Source organism: Gopherus flavomarginatus, chromosome 24 (genome assembly GCF_025201925.1).
Source record: "Gopherus flavomarginatus isolate rGopFla2 chromosome 24, rGopFla2.mat.asm, whole genome shotgun sequence".
Taxonomy (NCBI): domain Eukaryota; kingdom Metazoa; phylum Chordata; order Testudines; family Testudinidae; genus Gopherus; species Gopherus flavomarginatus.
Genome location: NC_066640.1, coordinates 5755570 through 5770616, shown reverse-complemented (window position 1 = coordinate 5770616; position 15047 = coordinate 5755570). Strand labels below are relative to the sequence as shown.

Below are 15047 nucleotides of genomic sequence, written 5' to 3'. Positions count from 1 at the left end.
GGCTTATAAAGGAAGCTGCAACGTAATACAGGCTTTATATTACTGCAGCCAGTGCCAAGCAGGCATATACCTTAGAAATGTGTTAAAGGATTCATACGGTATCACCCCTGAGCCTGGTTAGGAAGAGAATTCAATGGGGTCTGTTTCCAAAAAGATCTAAAAACTCCCATTTCACTCATCTCCTTCCAGAATAAATACTTAGCCTCTGAATGTACTGGAGCTAATCACTGCAGTTTGCCTTTGAGAGGTGGACAACTGAACGGAAAGCCGTGAGATTCAGGCACAGCTAAGCAGCGTGGGTATCAGATGTTATGTGCAAGGTTTCATTTCTGATTTGTTGTGACTGAATTACTCAGACACAGCTCTTGGTGCCCACCAGAAGCAGCAATAACCCTCTCCTTGTGACAGCTGCTGTGAAACTGTGTCCCCAGTAGAATGACAAGGAGAGGAATGCACTGGAGATATGAGCAGAATTGCTCCTACCGGGTATAATTTTCCATTAGGTGTTGGCTGGCCTTTCGAGGAGCTGAACCCTGCCCCATGACAGAGCAATGCTGCATTTCAAACCACTCCACCTCCACCACAGTAATAGTAGGAAGTATGGTTTAATGGGGAGAGCACTGGGCTCAGAAGACCTGCATTCAATTCCCAGCTCCGCCACAGACTCCCTACACGATCTTGGGCAGGTCACACCAGCAATGCTATGCCTCAGGTGTCCATCTGTAAAGTGAGAATACTTCCCCTTTCCTTACAGGAATGTGCAGATTGATGCTGAGCGGCTCAGATATTATGGTGAAGGCCAGATAAGGACCAGTATCTATTCTAGACAGATGACATGAGACAGTACAGGAAGATGTGTGGACCAGTTACAGAATGGGAGCCAGGACTCATGGGTTCTAGTCCTAACTTTCACCAACACAGCCTCTGTGCCCATTTTACAGCTGGGAAAAAAACATGTCAAGGGGCCAAATGCTTGAGCAGTGTTCCGAGGAGAGACTGCACTCTGTAATGACCAATGCATGGATGGAAGGTACTAAAGGCAAGGCAAAGGATTATGGGTATCAGCATTTGGAAGGGTTCCTCGGTGTGTGTGAATTCTCTCATGAGCTGGCACTTGCCCCACAACTCTTAGGAAAAACTCAGCGGTGCTGCATAAGGTGAGAGCCCCTGGCCCAGTGAACACATGGGCTGCATGGGAGGCGCCTTTGTGCAATCCTGAAATGCCTGATTTCTTCAAACTCTCTCCCCTCACCCCCCAGCTCTAAGCTCCTTTACAGGGGCTGCTGTCTCTGATACACAGTACACCTCTATCCTGATATAACGCGACCCCATATAACATGAATTTGGATATAACGCGGTAAAGCAGTGCTGGGGGGGGGGGGGCGTGGGCAGGGCTGCGCACTCTGGTGGATCAAAGCAAGTTCAATATAACACGGTTTCACCTAGAATGCGGTAAGATTGTTTGGCTCCCGAGGACAGCGTTATATCGAGGTAGAAACAGTCCAGTAAACAGAGGAACACAGGGAGGATTACCACATCCAGGGAGATTCTCTTTCATTCAGCATAACCTCAGCATTTTGCAAATGGCACAAGAGGGGTGTGCTGGGGGGGCGATGGAGGGGCAGGAAGTGTAGAAAGTAAACAGGGAGCCAGTGGCAGGAGCTTCTCTCCCCCTACTCCTTGGGTCAGGTGCTGGAACGAGGGGTGCAGCCACACCTCCTGGACTGAAGTGGCTTCCATAATATACAGAGTTTACAGTTTGGCTGAACGGCTCTCAGCACCCCCACTATATATATTGTTCCTGTACCACTGCCCTGGGCTGACTGTGGGAATCCTTAAGTGCTGTCAGAGGCAAGGCAGTGGCTGGCATCCCACCCCATCCTGGGATCAATTCTGGCTGAGCCAACACTGGAGGCTTGCAGCAGCTACAAAAGGTTCTGTAATGTAACAGAGTTCTCCTCGAGTCCTCCATGGTATCATTCATAGAATATTGAGGTTGGAAGAGACCTCAACCCCCAGCTCAAAGCAGGACCAACCTCAACTAAATCATCCCAGCCAGGGCTTTGTCAAGCCAGGCCGTAAAAACCTCTAAGGAAGGAGATTCCACCACCTCCCTAGATAACCCATTCCAGTGCTTCATCACCCTCCTAGTGAAATAGTGTTTCCTAATATCCAACCTAGACCTCCCCCACTGCAACCTGAGATCATTGCTTCTTGTTCTGTCAGGACAGCCACAACTGCTGGACACGTAAAATGGGGGTATCACCTTGTCACTGAAGGGTGAGTTAAGTGGTAGTGGCAGAAACTGCCCTGGTCTTCAAGGCTCACTGCCATTTATGGGGAGTAGGGGTGGGTGGGCGATTACAGTCCCATGCAAAGGAGCTTTTCTGTCACCCGTTGCTGCGTGACAGGCCCATAGAAAACAGACCATCCCAGGGATCAGTGAACTCGGCCGTCTACACCAGGCTCTCACACAACAGGCGTTGGCCTCTCATCTCATTCCGTTTTAGTTCTCCCATTCCCAGGTGTTACCTGTAGTGAACAAAGGCCCCTTTAACCTGCTTAGAACCAATGCAAACTACTGTCTCCAGCATGCTGGATCACTCCACCCACCCCTGAAATGCAGCCATCCCTAGTATGGAACGCAGCAGCTTTTTCACAGCTACAGTATGCGATAATTGAGGACAGGAAGTGAAGGATCTACTTGACACTGCAAGGAGAACGGAGAAATGGACAAAAATCACCAACACTGGACTTTTGCTGGATGATAGGGACTACAGCCGAGACCTTCAAAGGCCTAGAAATCAATGAGAGTTAGGTGCCGAAACACCTCTGAAGATCTGGGCCTAACATCCTCCCTCTTCCACAAAGGCTCATGGTGAACCGGACCCTGTGCTAACCTCTTCTCTGCTGGACTGGGGCACTTGGGCAGTACTGGCTCAGCCCAAATAACACCACTGCCTCTGCCTGGTTTTCCCCAGGCAAATCTTCCATCCCACTACTGCCCAAGCCGAAGGCTGCTGCAGCTTTGAGATCTCAGCTGAAGAGAGAGGCCCCAATATGCGACTAACAAATGTTCTAATATAAACTCCACTCAGACTTTCCAGGCTTGAACAAAGGCCAGGAAGTCTCTTGCAGCTCATCCCAGCCCAGCTCTTAGCCTGTGGGGCACTCAACCCTCCAGTGACCCCATGAGCACTTGGAGATAGCAGCTCATGTGATGGGGATCACTATCCTCAACCTGCATATACTGGCTTCAGGTCACATCTTGCAGTTCAGCTGCTGCTGCCCTAGCTGCCTCAAGTCACTACAACCAGCTGATGGTCAAAACCAGGAGTCTCTACGTCCCAGCCCGCGGGCCGTCTGCAGCCCGAGAACCAGCCCATGGAGAAGAGATGCATGCAGACATGCTGCCAGCAATGTCTGCTGCAGGCACTGCCCCCCGCAGCTCCCATTGGCTGGAGGAGAGGGACAGAGATATCATCACTAGTCGCTGGGCAGAGTCAGCTATGGAGGCAGCATCACTTTTTTCCACAATGAATATAAACAAGTCAAAATACTGAACACAGCTATCTGATGCACACCTTGCTGCAATCCTGAAGGTTTCAGCTGCTCAGGCACTGAGGCCAATCATCAACAAACTGACAGAACCGAAGTGTTACCAGGTGTGTGGCAAACACTAAAAACTCTCTGGCAGGCAAAGAATTGTATAAAGTTGTATGACATTTTTATTATTACTAAGAAATGCGAAATAAAAAATAAAATATAAACGTTTTCTCTTCTGAACACCATCTTCAGTGACATTATTGGCCCACTGGGAGGATTTGAGGACTGGCACTAGCCCTAAGGTAAATTGAGTTTGAGACCCCTGGTAAAAATTATGCAATTTTGTCCTATTGGGGGGGGGGAGACCTGAGGCGGGCAATGCAAGGGGATTTGCCCCTGCTTATACAGGGAGGAGAGTGTATGACATATCTTGAAGGAAACCCAACGGGGATGACAGGATCAGAACTCAGGATAAGTGTCAGCAATATAACTGATGCAGCGCAGTGTCCAGCACATGCAAGCAAATGCCCTACTGGTGGGGTTGGGGAGTTGGAGGGAATGTAATTGTTCTAAATGAGAACAAGTTAGTGTGGATGGATAGAGATGCAAGTGGGAGATGTATTATCACTGACCCCTGCTGGCTGAGTATGTCAATTACCCAGTCTGTCTCAGCCCCCTCGATAGGGTGTTATAATACAAGAAGGGAGTTAGGGTCACCTTGGAAAATGGCTCCAGTGGTTTTCTATTTTCCCGGCCCTCCTCTGCACGTTTCACACAGAGAGAACTTATATTATTATAACAGTCCATAGGCAACCACGGGGGGAACCACACGTCTGCTAGTGACATGTCAGGAAGCGCCAGAGAATCTGCACGAGTGAATGTGGTTTTCAGAAAAAATATGTTGAGATGAGAGCTGCTGAAAAGCAAAAATATTTTGGTTTGTGGCACTGGCTGATGCAAGGTGTTGCTTTTTGTGCACAGAAGCAAGACGCCTGGAGGATCCATCTACAGCCGGAGGAAGGTTACACTGGGGTAGAACTACACCACACAGGCATAACTAGGCACAAGAGCATTTTAACCCTCCCCCTTTGTCACAATATCACTGGTAAAAGCTAGGGTATTTCTCTGAGCCACTTAAATAATTTTCCCATCTGCCCCTCTCCCTTCCAAAATGAGCTTGGAAAGTGCCATTTTGACACCTGCTTCTACATGTCACACCAGCCTTCTTCTGACCTTTTATCACATGTGCTCCAAGCACGAGGAGATAAATGGGGGTCTTGAGGCTAAGTCAGTGGACTGGGGACAAGGGCACGATTCCCAGCTCTGCCACAGACCTCCTGAGGGACCCTAGCAGGAGGACCCATCCCCTCTGTGCCAGTTTCCCATCCCACCCCTTGTCTGTTTAGTTCATCAGCTCTTTGGGGCAGCGACTGTCTCTCAGTATGCATACAGACAGTACAGAACAAGACAGCCCTGATCTCAGGCAGTGCCTCTAGGTATACTAAAAAATTACACTTCCTTTTTCCTCACTCCACCGGTTGCATGAAAGAAACCAGCATAGCCATGTGTAAAAGCAGGCACAAGCATACGCAATGAATTTGAAGAGGACAACTTAAAACTGGCGCCAAATGTAAATAATCCACAACAGCTCCTTCAGACCAACAGAAAATGGTTTCCATAATTAAAAAAATAAATACAGATCCCAATGAAAACAGCTTTCTTAAAACAACTCCCTCCCCTGCAGTGTCTGAAAACCAATCAGCACCAAGAACTCAAATGTGAAACTGGTTTTCATTGCTTTTCAAGATAGTTAAGTCCAAAGCAGACTACAAAGAGTTACAAAGGGATCTCACAAAACTGGGTGATGGGGAAACAAAATGGCAGATAAAATTCAATGTTGATAAATGCAAAATAATGCACATTGGCAAACATAAACTCAACTGTCCATACAAACGGATAGAGTCTAAATTCACTGTTAACCACTCAAGGAAGATCTTAGAGTCACTGTGGACAGTTCTGAAAACATTCACTTAGTGAGCAGCCAGCAGTCAAAAAAAAAAGCTAACAATGTTAGGAACCATTAGGAAAGGAATAGATAACAGGCAGAAAATATTCTAATGCACTCTATAAATCCACGGCACACCCTCCCCATGAATACTGCATGCAGTTCTGGTCACCCCATCTCAAAAAAGAAATATTAGAATTGGAAAAAGTACAGAGAAGGGCAACACAAATGATTAGGGAGATGGAACAGCTTCCATCTGAACAGAGGTTAAAGACTGACACCGTTCAGCTTGGAAAAGAGACAACTAAGGGGCTATGACAGAGATCTATAAAATCATGACTGGTGTGGAGAAAGTGAATAAGGAAGTGTTACTTACCCCCTTCACATAACACAAGAACCAGGGGTCATCCAACTAAATTAATAGGCAGCAGGTTTAAAACAAACAAAAGGAAGCACTTCGCTCAACACACAGTCAACCTGTGTGTTGAGTGAAGGGCAAAAATATAACTGGGTTCAAAAAAAGAATTAGATACGTTCTTGGAGGATTGGTCCATCAATAGCTATTAGCCCCATGATCTGGGTGTTCCTAAAACTGACTGCCAGAGGTGGGGACTGGATCACTTGATAATTGCCCATATCTGTTCATTCCCTCTGAACCAGCGATGGCTAATGCCAGGTGGAAGTCAAGATACTGCATGGCCATTCGTATTTTCTTATGCTTCAACCAAGAGAAACGCACAAAGTAAACAGGCCATAACTGGAGTTGATCAGTGAAATGGATTAATGTACTAAAGTGTTATCAAGGGAAACAGACTGCTTTGTAAGCAACATAAGGATTTTTCTTCCCCGTGTCTCTTTTAAAAAAATGAAGTAAGTGCTTTTGAAAAAGCATATACATAAACTATAGATGCAGCTAAGAGCCCAGGGACACTGAAGGCTCTATGATGTTAACAGGGTACCAAGGCAGCGAACTGGAAAGTCTGTAGCTATCACAACCACTTTTCTGCCTTTCTGCTGCTGAAACTGATGCACGCAGGGTATATCTACACAGCAACTAGACACCTGCGGCTGGCCCACGCCAGCTGACTCAGGCTTGTGGGGCTCAGGCTGTGAGACTGTTTCATTGCTGTGTAGATTTCCCGGGTCAGGCTGAAGACCTGGGACCCTCCCATCCAGCAGGGTCCTAGGGCCTGGGATGAGTCTGCGCTGGCCTTGCTGCTGTTGCAGTCACTAGTTCAGTTCCATCGCTGGTAGCAAAGGCAATAACATGGAGTGTGGACAAGGCACTGGACAGCTACTGGGGTCTTACCTGTGCTATGTAAGCACGCTCTGAATGGGTATGGATGTCACCGCCACACCCCTCTGGTGGAACCAAGCTGGTACTGGCAGGGCAGGGACATTTTGGGGAAAAGAGCTTGATCTAGCCAGGGCAGGCGTTTCACTGTAACGCTCTGTCCTGCTTCAGAGATGTCAGAGCTTTACAGGAGATGCAGATCTAGGCACAAATCACGGTCTGGTTGGACCAAGAAAATTCTGGCTCATGTCTTGAAGTGCTCTTGTTGTCAGTTTAAAGCTGCTACAGCTGACCAAAACATCGCCGCGGGGAGACGTTTTCAACCAGGGGCCTGTCTATGAATGAAAGGTTTGTTTAACTTGAAGTATTTTAAAGCAAAAATTGCCCCTTCCCTTCTCCTATCCTGCCATCCAGCGAGGGGCATGGGGGAAGGCAGAATTATATGTTCACAGAAAATTTTGGAAAAAAAATGTTTCCAAGATTTACCACAAAATATAATTCCCATTCTTCAACTGGCTCTAAATCTCCTGCCAGTATTCTGTGGGGGCAAAGCCCCCCTGTGCAGGTGACCAGCACACGGTTGATAGGCAGCCGCGAAGGGAAAATGGAGCTGTAAAGTACTTTGAGCAGGGACTTGGGGAGTTTTAGTCCCAGCTGGGATCAACTTATTTATTCTCTCCCCTCCACCCCCAGTATTCCTTTTATCAACCAGTTGAGAAGCAGGCGGCAGGGCAGCATGCCCACTCCCCCAAAGAACAGGACAAGACACCCTAAAAGAGGACAAGCCTATGAGTCAGTCTGAGGTTGGAACACATCCCCTCCCCCTTTCTCTTAGGTCTCTTCACTGGACACCTGATGGACAATACCCTACAAGCATCTGAGCTTTCCAAGCAAGATCACCCCGTGAGACTGAGCCCAGACATACAGCCATCACATCTGTGGCCCGGATCCTCTTAAAGGCCGGATTCCAAAGGCAGCAGCATAGACCAAGGGCACAGGGCTCATCAATGGGCAGCACCAGTGCTCACAGCCGCCTATCCTTCTAGCTGCTGCTCCTTGGCTAGCACTCTGTCATGCACAGCAGTGCTTTTCCTCTACTCCCTTTGGGCACAAGCCACCCTGGTAACAAGCCAGTCTCCCGGCTCTCATCCTTAATTTGTGGCAGCCAGAGAAAGCAGATGGCTGCACACTTCACAACCTCAATGCAGAGTAAGCCGCTGGGCCAGAGCCCGGTGCCAGGGCTGCTTTGGAAGAGGTGGCACGTGGCCCATTGGCCACCCCTGCTCTAAACAGCTTCCTCCTGCTTCAGATTTCAGAAGGCAGCAGCATTGGTCTCTGCTGTGGAAGTGGCCTGATCAAGGCATTAGGTGGATTGTAGTGCTGGCCCTTGGTAACTAGCTAGAAGGGAGTAAGTAGTGGGGGAATGTAGAGTGTTCTTGCAGCTCCCACCATACGCTCCAGCTGCAGCTGCTGCATTTTGAAACATGCCTAAGGGCAGAAGGTGGCCTCAAGGTTTCCAGCAAAGCAATTAAACTGGTGGGATGGGGGAGGAGCCAGGGTGGTGGTGGGTGTGGGTGGGTGGGTGGAGGGGGAAAGGCCACTGCTGCTGGCTGGCCTGGATGAGCAGGCAAGTCACCATGATTGGATCTGCATCCAAGAGGGAAGGGCACAATCTCCTAGGCAGCCAAAGGATACCAGTGAGCAACAAGACCGGAGATTGTTGAACCCCTGGACAGTAGAGTGCGGACATCCTCTGAAGACGAGGAAGTTGTGGCTCCTATCCGTTCCTCAGATGACCTCTGCTTCCCTACCAGCCTCGCTCACTCACAGTTTCAGGCAGTTGCTCTCCACCCAAGCCCCGGTTTCCCTCCAAACACGAGGCCAGCAGGACAACATCACGGTGGGCGGGCCAAAAAAGGTGACTGGAAGCACATTGGCGGCAGCTTCTTGTTCAGTCTCACAAACCCGGCTCTCCGGAAGGAGTGTTCGTTTTCCTGTTGTCCTGGTTTCAATGTTTACACAATTATAAGCCAGTGAAGAAGTTCTGTCTGCATAGCCTGTAAGTTCTTTGGGGAAGGAACAGTCTCTCTCCCTATGTGTCTGTACAACACCAAGCACAAAAAGGGACCTGATCTCAACTGAGGCCTTCAGGTGTTACTGGAGCATACCTAGACCAGTGGTTTTCAATCTCTGGGTCCACAGGCTATGTTTAAGATTTCCAAAGGGGTTCACACCTCCATTCAAAATGTTTTAGGGGTCTGCAGATGAAAAAAGGTTGAAACCCCCTGCCCTAGATAATAAGATACATTGGGAACCAGAAACTCCTGCTGTCTGGCTTTCATTCCCCTCCTGGCTTTTAGCATATCCCTTAAGCCAACATTTTCAGAAATGGCTTCTGATTTTCAGTACCTCCTCCAAATGGGGCAATCAAGATCCAAGGTGCCTCCCCTCCCCAAATAAAATGTAGCACCAGCTTTTAAAAGTCAGGGGGTAAAGCTGGTCAATGTTACAAACAAGAAGTTGTGTGTGGAAAATTTTCCTTTCTGAAATGGACCATTTTTCTATGTTTTTTCCTCCCCCAAAACTGAAACTGTTCTCAAAACACACAAGACAATTTAATTTTGGTCATGAAAAGTTTCTGTGTTTTGAAAAGAAGCAAGTTTCCCTTCAAACTGGAAACATGTCCAAAAGTCTGTTTTTTAAAATCCAAAACTAATTTTGGATTTTGCAACCAGTTCTGCTTTGGGTGCTTCATTTCCCCCAGGACAACTCTGCTACCAAGGACTGCTGCGGGGATTAGTGTGCGCACAAACAGAGCACTAGATATTCTCATTTACATTTGATACTGACTACATTAGTCTCTGTCCTAGGTCCTCCACTACGGCTGAATCAAAGATCTCTGCCATTATCTGCTGGCTTCTCCCGCCTTGTCCCCCACACCCTCCCCAAAGAGGATGGCATTATTTGATTTCTCTCTGAGCAGGCAGTGTTTTCTCCAGTCATTTGGTGTCACTTTGGTTCCTTTGCACATGCTCTGGCATGCAGATGGATCAAGGCTTGCATTTTTGATGAATGACTACTTTCATTTGGCTCCTGAAAGTGTTCTTGAGCCTTGAAATAAGTTAACAGCATTTCTGAGAAGGATGTAAATTGGATTTTAGGAGCAAGCAGACCAAATTGCTCTGGTCTACACCTCTGTATTGGGACACTCCTCAGCCAGCCCAATTTTATCATGTAATTTAACAGACAGGCATCAATGTATTACTGGATGCGTGGGCCTCCTAGAATAACTGCATGCAGGGACTTGAACATCAATGGCAAGTAGAAATCCATCCCAACAAGCGCCATTAACCTCTGCAGAATCCCAAATTCCAGTGGAAGAAGAAAAAGTTCCTTTTCTAGTCCTCATGGTTTCGAGCATAACCATGCACCTAGGAACCAATGCAGTGCCGCCTTCTTGAGTCTGCAAGCAGCCTGCTCTTAGGCCTCTCCTGCTGCTCAGACCTTGCCAATCTGTAGCAAAGTGAATGCAGACCAGGGCTTTACCCATTTATACTGCTGCTATTCAGAGTCTTGTAAGCAGCTATGAACTGACAAATCTGGTCAATTTCTTTCTGCTGCAGCTTGAGAAGTCTCTGATGGGCAGCAGATGCAGGAATTGAAGCTATTTATTGCGGATGTGATCCTAAAGAAAGAGAGGCTGGGGAATGGGCACAATAGCAAAGACACTCACACTGGAGCAGCCAGAGGGTTGAAAAGGCAGAGTGGAGACCCCTCCTCAACTGCAACAGACTGCAGGAGGGGAACAGCCACAGAACCAGTCCCATACAAATCAACCCCAAGCCTCACTGCAATCATTTGGCTGGGAGGTGGGTAGAAGGGAAATCCTACAGAGACAGTTCTTCTCACTCCCAGCACGCCGAGGTGGTTTGTGGGTTGGAGTGGGAGGCTTCCCATTTATCACGCATATACTGGCTGAAGGTTGACATACCAGCAAGTGCAGAAATCATTACATGGCAGGGCAGTACATGTTACTGCAGGAATTTACACCAGCCAAGTGATGTTCTAGGTGGAGAATATCAGGCCAGCAGGAGGAAGAGTTGGCAGAATTTCTCCACAGCTGGGGATCTGCAGCAGTCAGATTTCTCACTTCATCTTAGCCACTGATTGCATTCAATGCAGCAGCTGCAGGGCTGGGGTAGCTCCCTGCACTGCAGCTGTCTCACTCCCTGCACTGGGAGCAGCAGGTGAGGGAATGCCTTGCAGGATTTGGCTGTGACCCTCCCTGTTCCCTCATAACACTGTAAGGTGCTGCATGCAGCCTGCCACAGCTAGTCTGATTTTGGGAGGAGGGATCTGAGCTGCTCCCCAAGATTCAGGGAGACAGACTTCCCAGTTCCCCCAAGGCAGGAACCACTTGGCTTGGTTTTAAACACAGCCTTTCCCTAAGCTTTGCAATTAAGCTGCAATCACATCAGGGAGTCTGGGAGCAGGCTGGTTTGCCAGGCACCACCAAGTCTGTCACACTAGGCAGAGCTAGCATTAACTCAACGCAGCCAGAGTCAGCGTGTTGAAGTGTTGAACGCAGGGAGGTGGGCATGCTCTGTCCCTCCTTCCAGCCATATTGCCTCACAGGCTGCACAACTTCAGACACCATCCCGCTTGCTGGTTCTTCTCACAGGCAGATAGTGCGAAGCAAAGCCCACATCTAGCTTTTGGTTCAGTTTGAAGAGATACAGGCTGGGGCAACAGACACCACTGGAGTCACTGTGACTGCCAGCTATCTCTTGATAATGAGCTACATCAATTCTCCCTCTTACGCAGTTAATTTTCCAAATATTCTCTGCCTGGGCCAAAATCTTTGCCTGGTAAATACTTGCTCAACACGCTGAAGTTCAATTCACATTCCTAGAGGCACTGTAGAGCAACAACAGACTGCAAAGGGCCTTTCACAACTGCAGGACACCAGTGCAGAGCATGCCAAGCCAAGAGTTACAGCTTGGCAAAAACCTGCCGGTGAGCGTTTTTTGACAAGCAAATGGCCCTCTCCCCATCCTTCCCACCATCAAACAATTTTGCTTTGTTCAAAGTTTCCTGATTTTTTTTAGATCCCCCACAAAAATAATAAAAAGGAAAGCACCCAAGGATATTTTAAAAGAATATTTTTCAAAATCTCTCTCAGAAAATACTGTTTTCCAACCATCTCTACTGAGAGCTAAACACTTTTGGCTACTGCAGCTGTATGTTCTGTCCGACAGCAAATATTCATTCCCACCCTTTTCCCCATGTGCTGTTAGCAGATGCTCTCTAACACAGCCTGCCCCCAACTCCATTCTCCCTCTGATCTCCTCCCTTCGAGGGTCTGTCCTTACTTATAGGAAGTCGCCTGATGGTCAAGAGACTCCTGTCCACACTGTTCTTCCCAGGCAGAGAAGAAAGGAGAAGCGTACGCTGCAACCCATGAGTAACAGACATTTGCTGGAGTTTAGTGGAGCACATGATATAGATTCACAGATTCCAAAGCCAGAAGGGACCACGGTGATCATGCAGTCTGACCTCCTGTATAACACAGGCCACAGAACTTCCCTAATACAAATGTCTCTTTGTAGATACCTTGTGAAACCCATTCAAATTGACCCTGCCACAAAGACTGAAAATGCTGGGACTAAAGGGATCAATTTCATTATCAGATCTTCCCTACTGATGTCAAGAGGATGAGCAGAAACCCCTCTCTGACCATCAGCCCTCCTGCTTTAGGATGGGCTTAGAAACATTTTAACTCACACCTTCCAGGTGGGGTTTCTGTGGTCACGGAGTCCAGTGCAAGGACACTGGGGAGAAGGTACCAGGGAGAAAGGGGGTATTTCTGGGAGAGAGATTTTATGCAAATGAGGCAATTCCTATTTGTGAAATGCAAATCAGGGCATTGCCTTATTTGCATAGAAGAGCCAATTTTCTGGGCCTGCAGCCTTAACGCTGCTTGACACAGCTACCTGTAAAGATCTATGGCAGGAGGGTGGGGAATGGTTCCCTCCTGTTACTCTCATAAAGGAGAAAGACACCGATATGCATCGCCCCTGAGTGTTCCCAGTAGGGAAAGGGACGTGAGAAGAGCTGGATGGATTTCACGGCAGCACCACAGTGCGCAGTCACTGCAAGGATGTCAATAAAATAGGCCCATCTCACCTAGACGGAGCTCCCCGAAATTGCCACATCCAATCTTCTTCCCGACACGGAAGTTGGGGCCCACCATTAAGACTCCAGAGTTAGTCCCTGCACTCCGGCTCCCATGGCTGCTCCTTCCTCCACCTGCCTTGGACATTCTTTTGCCTTCCTCTGTATCCCCTTTCCCTCCTCTCTTATCAAAATCCATAAGTTTGTGATACCCCGGCCTCTCCACGGTTACGCCGCTGCCATACAAATCCCAAAGCCACCGAAACTTGAAGGGGAGGGAGGGGAAGGAAAAATAAAAAAAAAGCTGGGCTCTTCTCGGTCAATACACCATCACGGTCTGAGATGGAGGGGAGGGGGCTGGGGGCGCCACTGCCACCCACAGGCGCCGGGCTACTGCAATGTTAGTGCTCTTGAAGGTCCCGCCGGGATTCTCATCTTCGCCTGCTTTGGCTCGCTCTTTGGTGAAGAGCGCATTCTGTGGAGAGGGTCCTGCCAGCTTAGATCCTTCGGCTCCCAACTGTAAAAGACAGAAGGACAAAATTAGTGTAAGGAACGAATGTGCATGCTTCCATAAAGTAGGGTGCATTATAAATTATGCAGAGCTTTTACAAAGGAGCACAGGGCAGGGGAAGGCACTGAAGTGGAACAGCTCAACAGTGTGAACTGAATGACCTTGGGCAACTCATCTGACCCCTCTTCCTGCCTCAGTTTATCCTCCTCATTTCACAGATGGATATGTACCTGGCGAGGAGGTGACTGAGGCTTGACTCGTTAATCATTAGGATGTGTGTTCAGATCCTGAGATGACAAATGCTAATGAAGCAGGGTTCCTTAGGGTAGCACCCAAAGAAACCCACTTGGGTGGATTAACACCTTCCGATGCAGATGAAACAGCCTCCTGTTCGCTCTTAGCAAGAGAGGGCGTGTGTGTGTGTGTGTGTGTGTGTGTGTGTGTGTGTGTACGCGCGCACACACAGAGGTCCTTTGGAAGACATTTTTTATTTTGCAATAGGGTTTGAGGGTAGGGAAAGAGACAACCAGACAAAACCATCCTGGCTGCTCTGAGGCCCCAGGTGAATTCTGGGCTCCTACCCACAGCAGTAGTGCAAGGCAGGCACGCACAGCTTGGGGAAGACAGCCCCACACTACTGGTCCTGGGGTCTCCAGCAGACGGACAGACACCCCATCTGGATAGCAGATTTACCATTTTGTATTAGACTTCCAAACCTTTGTCATCTTTCTACAGAGAAGCTCACTGGGGTGGTTTGGGAGCAGGATGCCTAGTGAGCATTCCTGGAGGAGTTAGTAGGGGGAACAAAGGATTCTGGACTGAAAGGGAGGCATCAGAGAGATGCTGCTTATTGGCCATACCTGATGGGACAGACGCAGCCCCAGAGAGGCAGTGGAAGAGGAAGTGAGTCACTAGACTACTTGGAACAATGGGGAAACAAAAGGACCCTGGGATTTACTATGCAGTCAAAAGAGAATCTTCCCTCCCACACTCCAGCATAGGAATTTCCTGGGTTTGAAGACATCCACTCTCACCAGGACAGACGCACACAAGCTAACTCAGAGAACTTTTTGCTGTGCATAAGCTGCAATAATGCAGTCTGTGTTCTGCCTAGCATGGTCTACACGCTGTATCAGTTAGGGGTGGAATTATTATTATTTTTTAAAATAGTATATAGATTAGCATCTATGGAGGTAGTTACGGTGGTACTACTCCCCTGCCCCCACAGTGTAGATGCATTTCACTGGTATAAAACAGGGCTTGGACTGGTTTACAAAAGAAGCAATCACACTAGTGTGAGCCCCTTTTCACATCAATGTGGTGCACCTAGGGATTTGCACTGTCACGGCTACACTGGTGCAAAACCAGCCCCGTCTGCACAGACAGGGGCTGGGATTCTCTCTACTTCCTACCAGTTGTTAACGAGCTTTGTTTTTATTTGAAAAGCTGCAATGAGGCAGAGTGACTGCCAGGGCCTTTGATCAGAGTGATGCACGAACCGCTGGGGTGCTGGGCCC

General features: G+C 48.4%; 1 protein-coding gene across 4 annotated transcripts in view; it reads right to left on the bottom strand.

Moving 5' to 3' along the window:
- Window positions 1-15047, bottom strand: part of CSNK1G2 (casein kinase 1 gamma 2) — a 95866-nt gene that overhangs the window by 25193 nt on the left and 55626 nt on the right. For 3 of the 4 annotated variants that reach the window (XM_050933783.1, XM_050933784.1, XM_050933785.1), the window contains exon 2: window positions 13032-13536. In XM_050933783.1, the coding sequence (XP_050789740.1) occupies window positions 13032-13218 (187 nt within the window). In that variant the 5' untranslated portion in view covers window positions 13219-13536. Of the gene's footprint in view, window positions 1-5927; window positions 6108-13031; window positions 13537-15047 lie in introns of those variants that run through there. The other variant, XM_050933786.1, reaches the window with a different exon arrangement.